At 38.2% G+C, this 20912-nt stretch overlaps 1 protein-coding gene across 4 annotated transcripts in view; it reads right to left on the bottom strand.

Annotated features, from left to right (window-relative positions):
- The window catches only part of LOC133653886 (dedicator of cytokinesis protein 3-like), a 151722-nt gene that overhangs the window by 7806 nt on the left and 123004 nt on the right, over positions 1 to 20912 (bottom strand). For 3 of the 4 annotated variants that reach the window (XR_009826784.1, XM_062053696.1, XM_062053699.1), the window contains 14 exons: positions 19348 to 19496; positions 16601 to 16687; positions 16403 to 16507; positions 15960 to 16101; positions 13765 to 13931; positions 11672 to 11758; positions 9870 to 10049; positions 9703 to 9786; positions 7397 to 7513; positions 7111 to 7253; positions 3674 to 3809; positions 3263 to 3344; positions 256 to 371; positions 49 to 133 (listed from right to left, as the gene is read on the bottom strand). Coding sequence is in view for 3 of the 4 variants with exons in the window: in XM_062053696.1 (XP_061909680.1) it covers positions 49 to 133; positions 256 to 371; positions 3263 to 3344; positions 3674 to 3809; positions 7111 to 7253; positions 7397 to 7513; positions 9703 to 9786; positions 9870 to 10049; positions 11672 to 11758; positions 13765 to 13931; positions 15960 to 16101; positions 16403 to 16507; positions 16601 to 16687; positions 19348 to 19496 (1680 nt within the window). In the remaining variant the exon portion in view is untranslated. The remainder of the gene's footprint in view (positions 1 to 48; positions 134 to 255; positions 372 to 3262; positions 3345 to 3673; positions 3810 to 7110; positions 7254 to 7396; positions 7514 to 9702; positions 9787 to 9869; positions 10050 to 11671; positions 11759 to 13764; positions 13932 to 15959; positions 16102 to 16402; positions 16508 to 16600; positions 16688 to 19347; positions 19497 to 20912) is intronic. The other variant, XM_062053697.1, reaches the window with a different exon arrangement.

Here is a 20912-nt window from a genome sequence, read left to right as displayed (position 1 = left end):
ACGTGCTCGGAAAATAAAACATATCTTGTTCGGGTGTCACCGACTCACCTTTCTCCGGCAGAGTCATGTGAGGATCGACACACGGCTTGCAGGGGCTAACTTGCTGCAGTAAGGCACGTTGCATGTGGTTGTTCTGGAATGAGAAGACAATCGTAGGAAGTGCTTCTTTTTTAATGATCAACAAAAAGAGTCAATCTGTCTCAACACCCATGTTCTTGTTGTGTTCATGACTTTACAGAAAACACTGCTTCCTACCTGTCCATTTTCAGCCATGTTGTAGTACATGGAGTTGTTAGCCCTCTCACGATGAGACGGCAGCAGTATCATGACTTCCCTGTTGTGTTTGGCCTTGTCAGGCAATGATGGAGAGCCTGCAAAGGTAAGAGTCATGGAAGTCTTGAGATTTAAACATCCCAAAAGAGAATACAAATGAAAAAAAAGAGACTCTAATTCAGCTAAAATGCCTTGAATAATAGGTATGGCATGTCTTAATTGACCTTAAGCCCCAACACGCTTAAGCCATCTGGCCTTCATCAGGGGTGCAACATTTTTTGAAAGTATACCATGTGAGCTTAAAACCAACAGTACAACCAATAGGGAGTCCCAACCTGTAACAGTGAAAAGACACACCAATGTGGGAGTAACACCACCTATTGGCAGTGTTGATTATAAACACATAAAACTTTTTGCAGATAAGTCTAGAAAAACTCAGAGAATCCAGTGCATTTTGTGGCTTGAATTTAATAAAACTAAAAAGTCTCACATTATTTTTAATTGTTTATATCCGTATTATTTTTCGTAATGTGTCTGGTAAATGATCTATTCCATATGCTCATAGACTGGCTGGATCATTATAATCGAAATCCAAAAAATGTGTAAACATAGAATAGTTGGTTATTTCCAAATATTTTTACTCCCCACTAATCTGTCTTGTAGCCGTCTTTTTGTCATTCCAATATAGAAAACTGAGGAAACATGGTATTCTAGCATAAAAACCTTGTTCATTTCTACCCATTAAAACAGAAATTCCACATTTCCACTAATAGACAAATCCGGAAGTTAAAGTGGAACTGCACTTTTTGGGGAATTTTGCCTATCATTCACAATCATAATGACAGAGCAGAAGACACGTTTTTTTAAGGGGGATTTTTGAAATGATAAAAAAACGCTTGGAAGATGTTTGCTAATGGGAGTCACAGTTGTAGCCTTCAAAGCCCTTTAAGACAACTTCAAAACCCTCCATCAATGTTTTATATACACACTGCAAGTCTTTATATAATGTAGTAACAGACACATTCATTACAATATATAATATGTACAATATTTACCATATTTTGATCATTTTAATCAATGCCGGAACACATTTTCCGGCGCATTTATTTCCGTTTCAATAGCAGCGCACGTCCGACAAAGTGTGTTTCTATTTCTGGATACTAAGGCATGTGTCTTCTAATCATAGTAGACTCTGTAACAGAAAACGAAGATGACTATTTTTGGACAAATGAAGATTCACAACCTTATTTTTTTTCATCTGAATTTATGGAGGATGAACTACTGCTTCTAGAACTGAGCAGGAAGGAAGAGTGAGACGTTGGAGGAGACGGAAGCCGATAGAGTGAGGCTAAAGTGAATCGAAGCTGTAAAATGTGGAACCAGGTTATTTCGACATAAATGGAGTGCTTACCCATAATTAACCGGAAAAAAAGTCCCCAGCCAGCTGGACCAAACAGACAACCGTCTATCCGATAGATGGTTGTCAATATTAAAGTGACTTACTCGATAGGCTCTATCGAGTAAGTCACTTTAATATTGATCATGATACACGCAGCACGTCATGCGTGTTATTCAGTGTTGGGTTAGTTATTGAAAACCAGTAACTAGTTACAGTTACTAGTTACTTTATTTCAAAAGTAACTCAATTACTAATTCAGTTACTTACACCAAAAAGTAATGTGTTACTGTGAAAAGGAACTAGTTACTTTTTTCCCCCTTCTTTTTTTAAAAAAAAAGCTCCCATTAATGCTTTTTTAGCCTTCATTTCAGTACTGTTATTGCACTGGAGAATAATACAATCTGTTGATCAACTTGACATGTATTTGCATCACTGAACTCTGCTAAGCAATGTGGTCTACATACAACACACAAAGACAAAGATATGTTTCAAAGGGCCAATTTATATCAGGCCGGAACAAATTGACAAAACTATTTTAAATAGCTGCAACATAACATACATAAGTAACAAACAGCATAATAACAACATAGCTGTAAACCTGGCTTCACCTAAGGAAGGCACACGTGACATACACAAAGCCTAACCAGGCAGATTTGAATTGTTGCTTTGGGCAGTAGACGGGATCTTTGATCCAAGACACAACTTACATTTAACTAAAATGTTCTTTTCTTTGTGCTCCACAAAAAAAAAGAAGTGAGAATATCTCCATCTTAAGACAGTCGAGTCGACTGTGGCTCTGTTGTTAGTAAAAACAGACACGCCCCCCCCCCCCTCCCTCCCTCCCTTCCCCTCTCCTCTCTCCACACCCAGACACACACAGAGCGCACCTCTGGCTTGTGACACAAGAAGAATCAGAAGGACGACACTGCAGCGCTCCAATAAAACACACTCAGATCTTCTGTTTCTAGCCAATACTACATAAAAAAATAACGTAAAATAACGCAGTAACGCATCATGTAGTAACGGTAACTGAGTTACTGAATGTAAAAAAATAACGCGTTAGATTACTAGTTACCGCCGAAACTTTGTAACGCGTTAGTCCCAACACTGGTGTTATTACAACTACAGTGCATACACTGTCTGGGTAGCTGTGTACAAACAAAACATGAAATGTGGGCTAATACTTTACAGATACTGTAATATGATTGTCCATGTTTTTCAGTTACTAAAATTTGGTGAACTATCGCAGTCTTGCGCATTACAAATTCAAACGTGTTTCGTGTTAAAGTAGAAGCTAGCTTATCCCTTTCCGTAATTAGCGTCTACGGTTAATACCGTAGCACGCTGACGTGTTAGTATGCTAGAAAAATTGGTTTTAGCGTTAGAATCGATTGCTTCCATTAGCTGCATTGCTAGCCACCAGGAAAGAGCCAATTTGTATGTTAGAAAGCGAAAAAAATAAATTTACGTTTGTCTCCTTGTCTCTCATAATGATTGTGAATGATAGGCAAAATTCCCCAAAAAATGCAGTTCCTCTTTAAAAGATATGAAGCCTATACTAGAGTTGTATTGTCCACATGTGTTACATACCTCTGGCACTCGAGGGAGCCGAGTTAATAACTTGGGAGGAGTTGGAACGTATTGAGCTCAGGCTGGAGGACGAGGGGCTCGGCTGCAAAGCAAAATCGAAGACACTTGAAAAGACCAAACTAGAAAATGGTGCATGAAATGGAGCTACTCATTAGTAATAAGTAAAAAAAGTAACAGACAAAAACATTTTAGATTACACTCTGTGCGCCACTCCTCTAGCGTGTCATACAAAATCACTATGGTTGTTTCCTCAACAGACAAAAAATCCCTTAAGGTTCGGTGGCTAAAACGCTGACAAGAAACCTCTCTTGACAGAGGTCAATTCCTTTGTATTCACTGAGACCGCAATAGAATGCAGCGTAAAAATGCATCAAAATGCCTGTCAGTGTGTGTTCGTATTTGGAGCCCCACCTGCATGTGTATGGTCTCCTCAGGGTGCTCCCCCATTAGACCGTCAGTCATTATGGCAAAGTTTCCTGTCTCACTCGAAGTGTGGGAGGACAATGAGGAGGACGAGTGACGAATCGAACCCTGGAGGTTTAGAGGGCTGCAGGAGACACAAGTAGTTAGATTTGAATGTCGTCCGAACATTTTTATTCAGTTTTACCAGTGGTGTGCCGTCAGGGCCAGCAAGGCCTTCTCTGCTGGCCTAACATAACCAGAAATCATGATCATTATTAAAGATAAAAGTAAATTTTAATTTACTTTCCATCCTTCCGGCGCTGTTGTTTTTAGGTTATAGAGTTTTTATCCAATCAGAATTCAGCTTGCTTATGTTGCCATGCTGTACCAAATCTGCTTGAAGCCTTCAGAATTAACAATGCTGCCATCTGTGTACTGAAAGTAAACGGGTACATACAGTGATAGACAGTTGCGATAGCCAACCAGATCACAAGTTGTTGTCAGTCAGGCCTTCTAGATGGTCTAAGCCAGATATATAGTGATGTTATGAGCTAGGTAACTGTCAAGTGTTTTGCTTTTTTCGTTGTGCTTATCCCACACTTGAAGGGATGTACCAATGCTGAATGTGGCTTCTGGATTTTTTCCTTATATTTTCCTTTAGTTTGCAACACGAAGAAACAGCTTCTTTTTTAGCAGTCTTTTTAGCAGCCTTTAGCAGCCTTTAGCAGACTTTAGCAGACTTTAGCTGTCTTTAGGTGAAAAACCTTTAAGGACAAAACACCACAAGATTAACATGCTGTAAAAAATCTATCAATTATCAATACCATAATTTACAATTATTAATTAGGCTATCAAACTCTTAACAATTAAACAAGTACAAGAAAATGTTCCCTTTAAGTTAAAACAGATTTTAAATGAATTGTCTCAACATAAATGCACCAAGATACATATAAAATACATTTAACCCCAGAAACACAATAGATAAATGCAGCAGAAAACCCAATATGCAAATACCTAACCAATTAACCACCTATTTAGATACATATTTAAAATCCATACCCAATATCAATATATTATTAATTTAGCAGCAAAACACTCTCTTAAACGCTATCTACTGGTAGAAAAATGCCCCGTTTCCTATGCCCTCACTAGCAGCCAATGATCCAACACAGTTAAATCCAACACTTTAAACAGAGCGACTTCACCCTCCTGATGAAGCAAACTGCTCCAACATTTATCAAACCAAGCAAAGAATACAAATCAAACCTTCCTTACCAAACAACAATTACAAAAAACACTGTGTGTATTTAGCCAGACTAAGCACGCTACATGCACACAACTTCCCCGCACCCCCCGATCTCACCAGCACAACACGTTTAATATGTTTTTTGCAATTTTAATTTTGACAGTACCACATAAGATATGTTTTAATTGTTGATGCAGGTTTATTGATTTTTAAATGCGCCAGAAAATAACCCGTTATGTACACTGTTGGTGGTGATTCAATGCCCAATAGTGTGTAAATGTGTTTCTGTAAAGTATTTATCCAGCAATGGTCATGTGGTGACATCAATTATGGTATTTTGAGAGGTAATTAATGAAGTCGGACATCACTGAAGGCCTAGGTGGGAAACGCATGGCCCGCCACTGAGTTTTACTCATGATTTATATATATATATATATATATATACATATATATATATATATATATATATATATATATATATATATATATATATATATATATATATATATATATATATATATATATATATATATATATATATATATATATATATATATATATATATATATATATATATATATTTTAATTAGATGAATCACACTTTAAAATTTGGATTAAATCACAGGTTACTCGCTTGCATAATTTAAATTAGCTTGAAAAGGACCCTAATGACACAAATGCAATTTTATTGTCAGAATGTTGAACATTGTTAAAAATGTTTTACTTGAATGCACGTCATGTATTTATATCTAAAGTCCAGTCAGGGTGTATTTCTTTGCACTGACGTGCGCATTGACCTGATCACTGACCGTTAAACAGGCCTATTTAAGTAAGGGCCCGCGGTCCACATCCGGCCTGCCAAAGCTTTTCCTTCTGCATTGTGTGCAATGTTTGCTGATGTTGTCTCATTTTTATACGCGCAAACATCTGTAGTTTATTGTGTGGATGCATTAACACTAAACCTTCTTATTTATCTATGTAAAATACACAATTATGCAAAATACACAATGGACATTATACTTTTGTAAGGTATTTTATGTTTATATATTCAGTCTTAATAAAGACTAAATGAAGGAAGAAGTGTGAAGAAATAAAACTGAAAAAGGACAATGATTCAAAATAGGGAACATGGAGCTTATGTTTCTTTGTGCTGTTAACTATCTGTCCAGCTGCACACACTGGAAACGAGTAGCGAGAGCAGAATAATGAATTTATTGACAGCGCAGTGTGAAAGTCGACGTGTTTACTTTGCAATTAAGTAAACGCGATCTCAAGGGAATATAACCCGTGGAGGCCCTTGCTGACGAAACATCCACATTTCGATGTTCGGCCCCTGAACCCTAGGACCATTAAAACTACGGCCCTCATCATAATGTAGTTGAATAGCCCTGCAGTATAACAACCCTAGACGACTTTCAGGTAACTAAAAGTATACACATGATTAATATGATAATATTTTGTGATTAATTACAGGTTATTTTGTTATTTTTCACAGTCTTAATTTTTACACAAACCACTTATTTATACAAATTATACAAGTTGTTCGGTATATTTGTAGGGCTATGTGCAATGAATGTCTGCACTTTATGGGGATTTTGTGCAATTCACTTTTGCACTTTCTTTTCCAACTGAGCCATGAATAATGCACATAAAGACAAAAGATATGACCTCGCCCATTCTTGTCGATTCCGCTGATTGTTTATTTTAAGTGTAAAGTGTAATTTTTCTGTCAAATATAAACAAGCAGCACCTCCTGAATGACCTTGTTGGCTTCTAATGTTAATATGTCTAGTACAGTGTAAATATATATTCTATATTTAATTAACTCTGGTATTGTGCTGCGAGATAGCAATACCTGCTTGGGGACAACAGATGGGAATTAAACTTCAGCGAGACTCGGACATATTTACATGTTGTGTATAAGTTCATTAGTATGTACTGTCCCTATTTTAAAAATAGACTATTCTCAAGAGCATTGTGAGGGAATGGGAATGCACTTTATTTCGCTTACACAGTTGACAATAGTCGTTTATAAGACACTATTTGGATTTACATAAGTATGGTTTTAGTTATCTTGATGACTAACTTTCAAATCATACTGTTTCACCACATTCTATGCAATACATTTTTTTTTATATACCCTTATATATCATGGATGTACTTGTAGGTTATTTCCTGTAAAATGTGTTGAGCAGCTGACCTGTGACGGTGTATGAGCCGCAAACTCTCAGGACTCATGTGGTTGTGGGAGGAGAGGATTCCTCTGGGAGAGTTGACGGACGAGCAGCCAGCAGGGCCGAATCGCTCTGTGCCAGGCATACCCTGCTGAGTCCCAAAGATATACTACTCTGAATATTTACACTGCTCAAGCGATGCAAGTAGTACAAAATACTTTGATACTTGGAAAATTCATTCATTGTGACTTATATAAAAAAAATACTAGCGAAAGAAAAGAAAAAAGAAACATTCTACGGGCAGCAACTCACATGGTGTAAACCTGTCCTCATCATGTGGAACTGATCCACTAGCTTTTTGTGGAGGGGACGCATCTCTGGGTGCACCAGCTTCTCATGGACAGCTAGACCCACTCCAAGAATGTTCACCTGTAGCAGGAAATCAAAAAATGGCAACGATTGATTGAGAGAGCTGACCCTGTCCGAGGCTGCCCACTAGACAGCATTGCCAGAAGAATGCTGACCAAGTTAACATCCATAATGTCCAATCCCTCTCACCAAATGTACAGCACTGTGGAGGCCCTAAGTAGCTCCTTCAGCATTAGACTGTGCAAGAAGGAGCTCTACCTCAGGTCCTTTCTACCCATAGCCAGAATACTTTATAATGCACTTATATAATTACTGTGATCTTTTTCTTGGTGTGCAATGCGGATGTTTGTGTTTTTTGTTTTATGTTATCTTTTACCCATACATCTCTACATTAATGTGCAATATGTAGTGTTTATTCCTATGTTTATGTTTTTCATTACGTCTAACTTTTGTTGCTGTATGTAAAAACCTACATTGCAACAACGTAATTCCCCTTTTGTAGGCTAAATAAAAGTCTATCCTACCCTATCCCTGCTCAGTGGCCTTGTGGTTAGAGTGACAGCCCTGAGACTGGAAGGTCGTGAGTTCAAACCCTGGCCGAGTCATAAAAATGAGACCCATTGCCATGGTTATGGGTCAAATGCAGAGGATAACTTCAACCACACCTAGTGTGTGTGTGAATATTGTTGGGACTTTAACTTTAACTATCCTATCCTAATGTGAGCCAATGTAACTGTGGTCATTCTGCACAAAAAATGAGAGTTTGATTGATATAGCACAGCCCCAGTATATGGTATCCGTTGCACCAATATAACATATAATATTCATCCATTTTCTGCCGATTGTCCCTTAAGACCCGGGGGGCTGCAGCTTATTCCAGCTGCAATATACAGTATCATAATAACCAGTCTGTCATCCTTTAAAAAGATAACAGCTCTGTTTTGATTAAATGTCAAAAAGTTAGATTTTGTTTTGGATTATGATGAACACAATTAAGACTTTTTCCAAAGTTTTCAAAGTGTGGCACACACACTTTTCTCAACATAGAAAAATAAATACTTGGGCTGTAATCAAATAGTCGATTTGACAATTCAATTAGAGGAGTCTAATTTGACTATCAACCTTGCAGTCGAATCCTCTGATGTTCCCTTACTCTGCACGGGAGGGAGGCAAATGAATACCTGCTGGTGCCCCATGAGTACAGCAGATGTGTTGGGCGATACATTGTTCGCGTTCACTATGTCTTCTTTAAATATCAGTAAAATATCTGTGTGTGCAGACAAATACTTTTTAGAGAGTAAGACATTAAATCTTAGTTTCGGCTTCAGCCGTTTTTTGAGGTAGGGAAAATTGCAAATGAGATCTTTGTTTTGTTCACTTCAATTAAAAACTGTATTCCTTACTTGAGTACCATTAAATAGTACCATTGATTAACTTGGAAAAATTCACTTGAAAATCCGGGGGAGAAGGTGTAAATCTCGCGCCAGGCCGTACCCATATCCGCAGCAGGTCTCCAAGGTGAACAGCCTCTGGCATGTGAAGTGACCTGTTTGTCACTTCACCTGTCCAGTGCCAAGGTGCACTGGGATAGGCTCCAGTAGATTTATGCTGCTTTAACATCTGCTGACTGAAGAATCCTCCATCAAGTCTTTTATTGGGCGCCAAACAATCATCCATGCCACACCCACTTCAAGTCCACTACTTTTGTGTTGGAGCACATTCATGTGATGTCACTGACACCTATTGACCAATTTAATATACACTACTACATATCACCATCTGTTTAAAAGTTAACGTTAAAGTACCACTGATAGTCACACACACACTGGGTGTGGTGAAATTACCCTCTGCATTTGACCCATCCTCTTGTTCCACCCCCTGGGAGGTGAGGGGAGCAGTGAGCAGCAGCGGTGGCCGTGCTCAGGAATCATTTTGGTGATTTAACCCCCAATTCCAACCATTGATGCTGAGTGCCAAGCAGGGAGGTAATGGGTCCCATTTTTTTAGTCTTTGGTATGACTCCGCCCGGGGTTTCAACTCGTGACCTACCGATTTCAGAGTTGACACTCTAACCACAAGGCCACTGAGCAGGCAGTATATTTCTTTTTTGTATCGCCACAGATTTGACTGATCGTCGAAGATGGGCAAAATCTATCGAATCAGATTCAACTAAGAAAATCTTTACATAATTGAAGTTATCAAAAGTGTGTGCACATGCTGTGAACGAGCCAATGGAGTCTCAGTCTGACCTGCTCCTGCATCAGATCCTTGAGGTGCGTGATCCTCTCTGTGTCCTCTGGGTGACTGCTGATGTACTCTTTATCGAAAAACGCCTACGGGGAGGAGTCAGAAGATCAAGAGAACTCGAGGCTGAAACTTGTCATTCAAACCCATCAGCCCTGTCCTTCACATCTACCTCTTGGTATCTGGCAATGCCTCCGTTCACTGCAGCGTCGATGACCCCGTTCAGGCACATGCTGAGCGGATTGATGTTGCTGTGATGCTGTCTGTGTTGGTACTGGCTGATCAAAGTCCGCAGCTCCTGGGTTTTGTTCTCCACCACATAAATGGCATTTTCAAGAGGGCTTACCTCAACCTGTAAGTATAAATATAGAACAGTGATTCTCAAACTGTGGTACATGTACCACCAGTGGTACGCAGCTTCATGTAGTGGTACAGTGTTTTATTTTCCTATATTCAAACAAAGTGTTACTGATCAAACTGTGTGTAATGTTACAGTGGCCAAAAATATTAAACATACTTGTTAAATTAAACCTCTGTGTTGTTTTTTAATGAATACTTACGCCTAGTATGCTAGTGTATTTTAATGTCAGTCATAGTAGTACTCGGAGAGCCACGTTTTTTCTGAGGTAGTACTTTGAGAACCACTGATATAGAAGATTTAAAATCGAGAGGATGCTACCTCAGAGTTAAATAGATAGAATTGCAAAATTGAATAAGACTTGATACAAGAGATTAATCAAATGTACATATTTTACAAAAATAATAATGCTTAATTTTGAATGTCACAGTTTTTTTCCTGAGGGAATTCTCCTGAAGGAATCAATAAAGTACTATCTATCTATCTATCTATCTTTTTAACTAATGTGTAGTATTGTGATTGTAGTTTGCAGTGGTGTTGAACTGCATTGAATCATATATGTTTATTCCAAAATAAGACGTATATTGTGTTCAACTACACACCATCATTCGTGATGGGTTTTGAGACAATATAATGTATATTCAATAAGCTATTGAAAATTTAAACAAAATATATTTCTCAAAAAACAGCAACATATTTTTCCCCCACAAATAAGACTTGTCTAACTAGACATCTGTGTTGTGTTTTCTTGAGACGTTACAACGTTAAATCATAAAACTATTGAAAATATAAAGCTAAAAATATTTTACAAAATTCAGAAAATATGTTTTTTTTTAGATGATATAATGTATATTCACAAAACTATTGAAAATGAAATATTAAAAATATTTCTCAAAAATGAGCAAAATATATATTTTTTAAATGAGACTTGTATATTCTTCTAGACACCCTCTATGTATCATGTGTGTCTTTTCGAGACAGTATAATGAATATTAATAAAGCTATTGAAAATAAAAAATATTTCTTATAAAAATCAGCTAAATATTTTTTTTTTCCAAAATGAGGCTTGTATATTAATCAAGACACCCTCTATGTGGGTCTTTTTGAGACAATATAATGTATATTAATAAAGCTATTGAACATACAAAATAAAACAATATTTCTTATAAAAAATCTGCAATATTTTTTTTTTCTCAAATGAGAACAACCAACTCGAGACTATATGCAGTTTACGAAACACTGAGATGTACAATGGAGAAGTTTTTGAATATCTAAATATTTCAAAAGTATTTATTTTTTAACTAAAGTCTTGTACTAACCATTACTACTAACTAATCAATGACCAACTAGCCATTGCCATTCTGAAAGATAAATAAGCTACAGTATTTTGGTATCTTCCACTGCAGTTCTAGATCACTGCAAACTACAACCACCAATACAAACATATTAAATCAACACCTGTTGTCTTATGCATAATTATTGTTAAATTTTTGAATTTTTCAAGATATTCTTGTATTGTGCAAGTGTGTACCTGAAGTGTGAATATTTGAAAGATGATTAAAGATGAGCAATGAAACCATGATAAAAGGTGTTCAAAATGCAATGGTGTTCCTTACCACTTCTCTCCTGTCCACCTCTGCCCAGCGGGAGATTCCTGGGAGAGGGCGTGAGAGGATCATGGTGGTTCTCTCAATCCAAAGGCTCTGTTATGCAAGCAGACAACAAGGGGTGAGTTCCCCTTCATTTGCATTGAGCATCACCATTGAGGTCAGTGTGTAACAAAGTGTAAATAGGCATCATCCCTTCAAGCAGACATGTCGGTCATAGCAGCGAAAGCTGAAGTGAAAAGCTCTTGGTTTCATATTTGGGCCACTGTGTCGGATACAACTAGAGCAGTGGTTCTTAACCTTCTTGGAGGTACCGAACCCCACCAGTTTCATATGCGCATTCACCGAACCCTTCTTTAGTGAAAAATAAAATGTTGTTTTTTTTCAAATTCAAGACAAAGTTATATGTTTTTGGTAACACTTTAGTATGGGGAACATATTTTAAGTAACAAAGACTTAATTTAGAGTTTTTTGGATACTAGGTGAACATATTCTAAGTAACAAAGACTTAATTTAGAGTTATTTGGTTAGGGTTAGGGTTAGGGTTAGAGGGTTAGTGCCAGGGTTAGAGGGTTAGGGTTATAATAAGGCCATGCCGAATAAGGCATTAATAAGTACTTAATAATGACTAGTTAAGAGCTAATTTGCATGTTAATAAGCAACTAATTAATGGTGAATATGTTCCCCATACTAAAGTGTTACCATGTTTTATTACTGGTGCACAAAATTAACCATGCATGAACATCACCTTGTTAAAAGGACAAAACCAACACAGTGCATAAACTCACAACAAATTACACACCTGCAAATCAGTCTACTTCTACTGTTGCCGTATCCGTAATACGCCGATAGGGAGAAGTTTTTATTTACACGATGAGTCGGGTGTGTTTTGACCTCCGCCGAACCCCTGAGCCGACTCACCGAACCCCTAGGGTTCGATCGAACCCAGGTTAAGAACCACTGAACTAGGGTGTAGTGTTTGGTCCTCTAAACCAGGGATGTGTAACGTACGACCCGCGGGCCTGATCAGGTTGTATCCGGCCAGCGGGATGAGTTTGCTAAGTATAAAAATGAGCCGACATTTTTGAATGAAAGAAACTGCTGTTCTAAAAGTATCCACTAGATGTCGCAATAGCAATTCTTTGTATCTTTGTAGAGTATGCTACATATGTACAAAATACAAATAAACCACATTATGTTAGTGCACCAGTCGAGGAAAATGAGCAAACTACATAAATAACATCCTGTAATTTGATTTTGATATTTTTTTATCTTGATAGATTGAAAATGAATACCAATGAGTTGACTAATGAACATTATCACATAATTTATTCAGAAAGTATAAATAACGACAAATAAAGATAGAATACTATTAACCGCAACATGTAAGTGTAAAAAACTACAACAACATTATGATTTGTACATTTTCAGAATGTGCTTGTTCTATTTTTAAACAAAGAAAACAATCTGAAGTTGTCTTTATTTTTAAGTTACCGTGCCGTGATTTTACCAGTACGGCGCACTTGGGAGTAGATTTTTCTCCATGTGGCCCCCAATCTAAAATGAGTTTGATACCCCTGCTATAAACACTTGCAGGTTGATGAGCTGTAAGGAAAAAGTCGGGCTGTGACAATAAAGCAGACTTCTTGTTGATAATGCATACCGATTAGTGGTGAAATATCAGCTTATTCGTTTGCTTTCATAAAACAATGCCATGTTAAAAAAAAAAAGTTGAATGATCCACTTTTGCAAACTAGAATGGTTGTAATTTAACTGAATGTTCTTTTATCAAGTCTGTATTTTTATTGCGAAAATATCTATGTATATTATTTTTTATTATTTACAGCTTCCTTCCTTCCTCTGCGATTAAAATGTCCTCTTGCCACACACACAATTATGACCAATGTAACAGCTGCACGGAGACGGATGTTGCCCATGGTGACCACAAGGGGGCCTCAGGCGCGTCAGATGACAGGAAAACCTTCACTAACCGAGTCATTAAAACCTTCACTAACCGAGTCATTTACACCAGCCTGATCTACTTCCTGTTTGATGCGTTGCAACATCTAAATTCAATCAGTGTCACGGTTGCCTCACCGTACCCTGAACTCATTCTCGCGGTCCTTGGGGCCCTTGTGGAAAGGCCTGTCATAGTGGAAGCGGCTGACATTGTTTATGCGGTAGAAGCTCTTGATCCTCTCGGGCACACGCTCCAGTTGAGGCACATCAGAGATGTCTGACACCGGAGTCACCGCGTAGATCTGCAAGTCTACAAGCTAAGCGTCAAGGAGCACACTGACAGGCAGGAAGAGAATATGGCACTTGATGGACATACAGTACATGTTTTGTTTCCTTTTGTACGCAAAATACACACTATAGAACTATTTAATACTATAATATACAAGCTCTGTATTTGCCAGACTATAAGCCACTACTTTTTTTCTTATGCTTTGAACCCTGCGGCTTATAAAAGGGTGTGGCTAGTTTATGGGTTTTTCTACAGTAACGGCACATATTTAAAAAGTTATTTTCATAGACCACCGACAGACACAATGGAAAAAGGTGCGTTATTGTTTGCGCTAACTGTTATGGCGCAATCTTCTGGACGAGTTCGCTCACTGCCGCTGCTGCGGGTTGACAATGTACTTCCTGTTTTGTTCCTTGTACCGAAAATATTCGTCCATAGCTTTTTCTACTCCTATGGATTCTTCATTCATCATTCCAAGTAAGATTTATAATATAACTAAAATCCTAGGCTCTGGATCTTTCTGTGTGCATGTTCTCCCCGATGTGTGATGTCTGTAGGAGTGTTTTCATGCATATTTGTAAGTGCTATCGTAATGTAATCAAACTAGCGTCGTTAGCATTAGCAAATATGCTAACACATTTACAAGTGTCTGTCTTAGTATTATTAACTTACAATAGCATTCTTTTTGGATTGCTTCAGTTTTGTAAATTCACCAAAACCTCAGCGTGGAGTTATCGAGTCTGTTTCGCTGATTGGAGAGCTAGCTTCCGAAACTAGTGGGTCCATGACGATGACTTCTGTTTTGTTTGATCAACCGTTTTACTGCCGTGTTACAGACACCATTTAGAAACAATTAAGGTATGTAAATAAACATTTACAAAATCTTTCAGATCGGTATATCTGTGGCTCATATAGGTAAACATATTTATTTCATAAAAAATTTGGTGGGTACGGCTTAAATACTGGTGCACTCTATAGCCCACAAAATATGGTACATGGGCACAGTCAACCACAATGTATACCATCAGGCATCTTCTGAACTGTCTCAAGCATTCAAATATGCAAGCTTTCCAAAGAACAATTACAATATTCCTACCAAAGGGCAGATGCGCCGTGAGGAATTCTGTGCCCCATTAGTTTAAAAAAAAAACATTGGTGCCTCCGTGGCCAGCTGATGTCCCAAAATCCTATATTTGGGGACCCCCGTCAGTCAGAGGCCCTAGAAATCGTGCTACTCCGCCCCTGTCCACAGTGAAGGTTTTGGATCAAAATTTAAGAAGCAGACCAACTTTTTTGGCCTTTTTGTTATCTTTAGTGTCACATTTATAAATGTTATGTGTATATTTGAGAACCAATATGTGCTGATACAGGAAATATATCTGTGTGGGCTCATATGAAAAAACCCAAGTGATATTATTCTGTAAAAAATACAGCTGGCGTTGTCATGATAAGTTTGGACTTTATGTTACACTGTTTTGGGTTGTTTCCTGTCCAACGCTTATTTTAGTTTGGACTTCCTGCTTGTCTTCTTTTGCCACCATTTCTCCAGTCTAGGTGCTGGCTCCCTCACGTGTCTCTGATTGGCAATCGGGATACACCTGTTTCTGGTTGCCAATCAAGATGCTTTATATGTCCTCATTGTTTTGCTTTGTGGGTTTTCAACCTCCATGCAGCATAGCTTCCCCTATGCTTGCTAAATCTGGTTTTGCGCATTTCCTTGTTGCACTAGTTATCTGTTATTAAATCATTTTACCTGCCCTTTGCCTGCTGTCTCTGCATCCTGGGGTCAAGACCCACACTGCCATGACACGTTCCAAACTGTGCTTTACTGAAACGTAACACTTCTATTGCATCTCATTAGATCATGTAGGTATTACCAATGTTGTTTACACAATGTAGGAGTATATATATATAAAAAAACAATTTTGGCAGTTATATACATTCCTAAAAAAGTAAATCTAATTGGTCTGACAAACTATTCTATACTTCACTATCTTTCTGACACAGAAGAAGCTAACATTGCATCATCAGTGACAGTGATTGGGATACACTGAGCATCACTTTGCATGATGGTGTCATCGGGTTGGTTGGGATGCTGCATGGCGATGGCTTGCGGAAATTCTCCCAGCATCCTTTGCTGGAAGTCCTCGAGCCGTTCGTAGTCATAGCCACGACAGACAAACTCTTTGTTCTGCAAAGAGGCAGAGTTTACATAATTGACAGGCAGATAAAACGGGGCCAACTGGAGTAAGAGCACCTTTAATTGTCACTGTGAGGGGAAAAGTCAATACCAGCAAAAAAAACAGATTATGTTTTAACGAGAGGGAATTCACTCATCTTTTTTAAAAAAAGTTGAATTTAGAGCAAATTTTCTGCATACTCTGTCTTACTCAAGTGACACTATCTCATCCTGAAGCAGCAGAGGAGCCAAGTCAGCAGAACCTTAACCGTGCCAACACAGATGGTACCAGACTAAACGTGCAAAGTCTTACCCTGAGGAAGAAGGGAAACTTCCTGCCATAGAAGCCCATTCGGAAAAACTCGGGTTCGATTCTCTGCTGCTCAATAATGTTGTCGTAGTATGCTGCCTCCATTTTCTGATACGGAATGACACAAGATGGATAAATGCTTTAATCAGACAGGTAGATAATTAGCTTGTGAATGTTTGTTTGACAGATGACTTGACTTACCCGTATCCAGCTGAGGCTCTGGTAATCGTATAGCGTCTCATACTGGAAAGCCAGCTCCCGGCAGAGCGAGATACCATATTCCCAACACTGCATGCCACATAAAGCATGGAGAGAATTATCTTGGATTTTCCTTTGAAACAAGCCAAGCAGGCAAATAAAGTATTACGAGTGCAGTATCGGGCTGCAACTAATAATTATTTTAATGGTCGACTAGTCAGCGATTATTTGTTCGGTCAGTCGACTAGTCAAACTATTATTGCTTATGATCTGCTCCACACGTTCGAGTTTGATGTTGATTCGGAAACTTCATTTTAACTCGTTTTTAATTGTAACAAAAGAAACATAAATGAAGCGAATGGTTTTACGTGATTCCACAAAGTATATAACCACAGTGAAAAATAAATCAAGTGACTTAAAGTGCAAGATGTCCTGTTAACATAACATTCAGTGCAAAAATATTTTATTCAGTATTGTTAGGGTTATTTAACCTCAATTATTTATCTGAAGAAGTGCTTCTCAATGATTTTCTGTCTTAGCACGATTATACATGATATCATTTGTCAAGGGAGGAGGGAATCTTAAAAGCAAATCACATTTTAGAAGACATCTGACCCGCATTGCAGAATGGACAGAATAGATTTATATTGTTTATCCATCCATTTACTACCGCTTGTCCCGCTCGGTGGGGGCTGGATAATTTACCATTATTATTACGAACTAGTGCTTGATCTGACAGCAGAGGAATATCCCAGTATAAAACTAACCCATGTTTTGGTGTTATTTTGAAATAGATAAGTGAACGACTGCTTTATTTACACGTTTACAGAAGGTTAATATATGATCTACTATATAGATTATTGAGAGACATATTTTGCAGGGTGAGAAATATGCATATTGTCAAGGAATATTCCTGGGAAAAAAATTAGGAATGCATTTGATTTCCGTCGCAGGTTTTCAATTCAACAAATGTTGATTCAGATGAAGACTGTCAAGACTTGGTCTATGGCGGGGTTTGTTCTCCCGTGGTGCAAAGGAATTGGACCAAACGTGGCGTGCAGGTGAGGACATGTTTAATATATTAACTCAAAAAAGGCTCAAAAGGGGATAAACAAAAAGCGCTCACAGCGGAGGGAAAAAAATTTGACTATGAAAACAAAAGGCGCGCACAATGGCGGAAGTACAAAACTAGACTATGAAAACCAAACACTAGCACAAAGGCAAAAAACTATGAACAATAACTTGACATGACAAGAGGGGCAAAAAAAAAGAGCAGCATGGATCATGAGGGTGAACAGAGTGATGTCGCCAGGCCGACTGCCTGGCAACAATGGCCTTAAATACTGGTGACATGATTAGTGAAAACGTGAGACAGGTGCGTGACATGAGGATGTGAAACAGGTGCGTGACAAGACAGGTGAAAACTAATGGGTGACCATGGAAACCAAACCAAACAAGGAAGTGCAACCAGGAACTAAAAAAAGAGCCCAAAACCCAAGCAAAACAAAAACATGATTAACACAGACATGACAAAGACAATGTGTTATTACAGCTTCAGTAACAAATAGTTTTTGGTTGTTGCAGGGCTTCCTATTCTTAATAAAATGCAAATAATTGATTGGTGTTAAAGCTCCATTTTAACCATACATGTGACATGACAGTAGTGTATCTCTATTACAAACACATTTGAATTTATTTTAAATGCTTTTTGAAGGTATTATGAACTCAATTCTAAGTTATTGCCATCAAGGAACATTATTTACACAAAACAATTAGTTATTATAAGATTGGAGTTCATAATTAGTGATCAATCACTGTCTATCCATCAGTTATGTATAGTACTTCATATTAATTAAGGCAACATATACTGTATATGATCCCGTTTACACTGCACACCAAATCAGATTTTTTTGCCCTCAAGTGACACAGGTCTGATTTTCTTTGCCAGTTTTAACACTCCAATGTGCTTCAAATCTGATCTGTTGGCGTAAGATTCAGGCCACGTTAGGAGGTAGTACTGAATCCGATTGGAATCTGATCTTTTCAAAAGCGACTGCAGTCTAAACGCAATGCGACCTGAATGTGTCCTGAATGTGGTTGTTTTGTCAGCTTTGGGTGAGCTACGTCATTCGTGTGCGCCAACGAAAGACGCGGACGCCAGCGGACATGGATATTTTATTTATCGGGTTTCGTTTTTTACTTAAGACGACCAAGTTTTCGGTGCATCACTTGTCAATAGTGCGCAAAAAGTAGGATATATGTAATATATGAGTATATATTTTGATCTCCACATCTGTGGTCCCCTTCAAGGTTTCTCATTGTAGCCCATTGGGTTGAGTTTTTCCTTACCCTGATGTGGGATCTGAGCCGAGGATGTTGTTGTGGCTTGTGCAGCCCTTTGAGACACTTGTGATTTAGGGCTATATAAATAAACTTTGATTAATGGAAACTTTGAATTTATCGAAGTGTGCATGCAATTGATGTCGAGGCCAGATTGGGGCCACATTGGGGCTAGTGCGCGTTTACATTGGAGTCTGATTAAAATCACATTTTACTTGCAGTATAAACAGTCAGCTGAAAAAAATCAGATCTCAAACAAATCTGATTGGGGCCACTTTGGCCTGCAGTGTAAACGTGGTCATTGTCGCAGTTCAGCTCTAGATGAGTCTGGTACAGGTCAGAAATTAAGTACTCATTTGAAAATTAATTCCTGGTTATTTGTCAGGAATTATATATAAAAGTTTTCTTGCCTTGCCCTTGTTGAAGTAGTGGAGGATTTTGCGGCTTAGGTTCTCCTTGCGTTGCCACTCGCTCTGGCAAGGATAGTGGAGAAAATCCCTTAAGGGCCGATCCTCCCACTGTAGCAGCTCCCAATACAATAACAGGGTGAATGCTGCCTCTGTTGGCAAAGAATCACAAGTCGAAGGTCAGCAAAAAAAAAAAGAAAGTGTGAGGTAATGTACACACACAGTACTGTAATACCTGCTCGCTCATAAAAAGCTACAACAGATTTTGAACAGTTTGAACACAACATTATGCTGATACCTTCAGGACATGTTGGGACACATTTTTGTGAACAGATGTCAGAAGTTGCCTAGAGTCTAGCGACTCTTTTATATTTATTACCAGAGGAACAAAGTGCAGACTCACAGCTGAAACCTAATCTGCCACACTCCTTTGTGGAGCCCTGTATCTTGCTGACATGCACAGTTACAATAACCTGACTCTCGCCAGATCCTTGTAGTTCGCTGAGCTCCACACAAGGATCTGGGACTTCTCAATAGGAGATGTATTTCAAAGGGCGGAGCCTTTTGAAATACATCATTGTATGTGATCGGATAAACCAGTTGTCCGTTATCTTGAATGACGTGCTACTTCAACCACTCACATCGAAAACAACCCGTGACGCTGATGGGAGTGACGCTGGGAAATCCAAAACAGAACAGCCGACATATTGGATAACGACAGAGCGAAAAGTTAGAAAACTTTTATTGAAACAACGCAGCAATGTCAGTAGACGATCAATGTCGCAAAACAGTTGCAATAACAGAATCAACGTCAGCACACGACTCCTTGTTGCGTGCCACCATTGTTGTTTGAATCAAACAGTCGCTTTGGCGCTACGTCACATCTATGAAATCCCGTCCGGCGATCCTGATTGGTTCATTATTTTTTGCTATCTTGAAGGAGTTTGCATTGCCCTCGAGCCCAGATCCTTGTGTTGAGCTCATCGAACTACAAGGGTCTGGCGAGAGTCAGGTTATAGTTACAAGCAGTTAGTGCATAAATAAACCCAATGTTCTCCTACTAATAATAACACATATCTTGTTTGTACTTTTTTAGATTAGCGAATATTAACTATAGCACATTAAACAGGCCCTCCAGGACTTCGTAATGTCGCAATCGCATTAATTTGAGAAAATCATATTTATCATAATTATGTGCGACCGCGCAACTTTGTCTACAGCCCGCCTACTTTCCCGCACATTTTGGCCGATCAGCGTCATTTTCGCCAATCAAATTTATCTTTGAGTGTCAACTGTCAAATAAAAAATTATGTTTGTGTAAACGAAGCAGAAACGACAACGTATAGTGAAATATTAACCCTTTATTGTTGAAATGACACGATTGTCATCATATTGCGCAACTCACACCTACTTCCGCTTCCTTTCTACAGAGCTACAAATTCTGGGTCATGTAATATATATATATATATATATATATATATATATATATATATATATATATATATATATATATATATATATATATATATATATATATATATATATATATATATATATATATATATATA

The sequence above is a fragment of the Entelurus aequoreus genome, linkage group LG07, assembly GCF_033978785.1.
Source record: "Entelurus aequoreus isolate RoL-2023_Sb linkage group LG07, RoL_Eaeq_v1.1, whole genome shotgun sequence".
Classification (NCBI taxonomy): domain Eukaryota; kingdom Metazoa; phylum Chordata; class Actinopteri; order Syngnathiformes; family Syngnathidae; genus Entelurus; species Entelurus aequoreus.
This window is presented reverse-complemented; position numbering and strand designations above follow the sequence as displayed.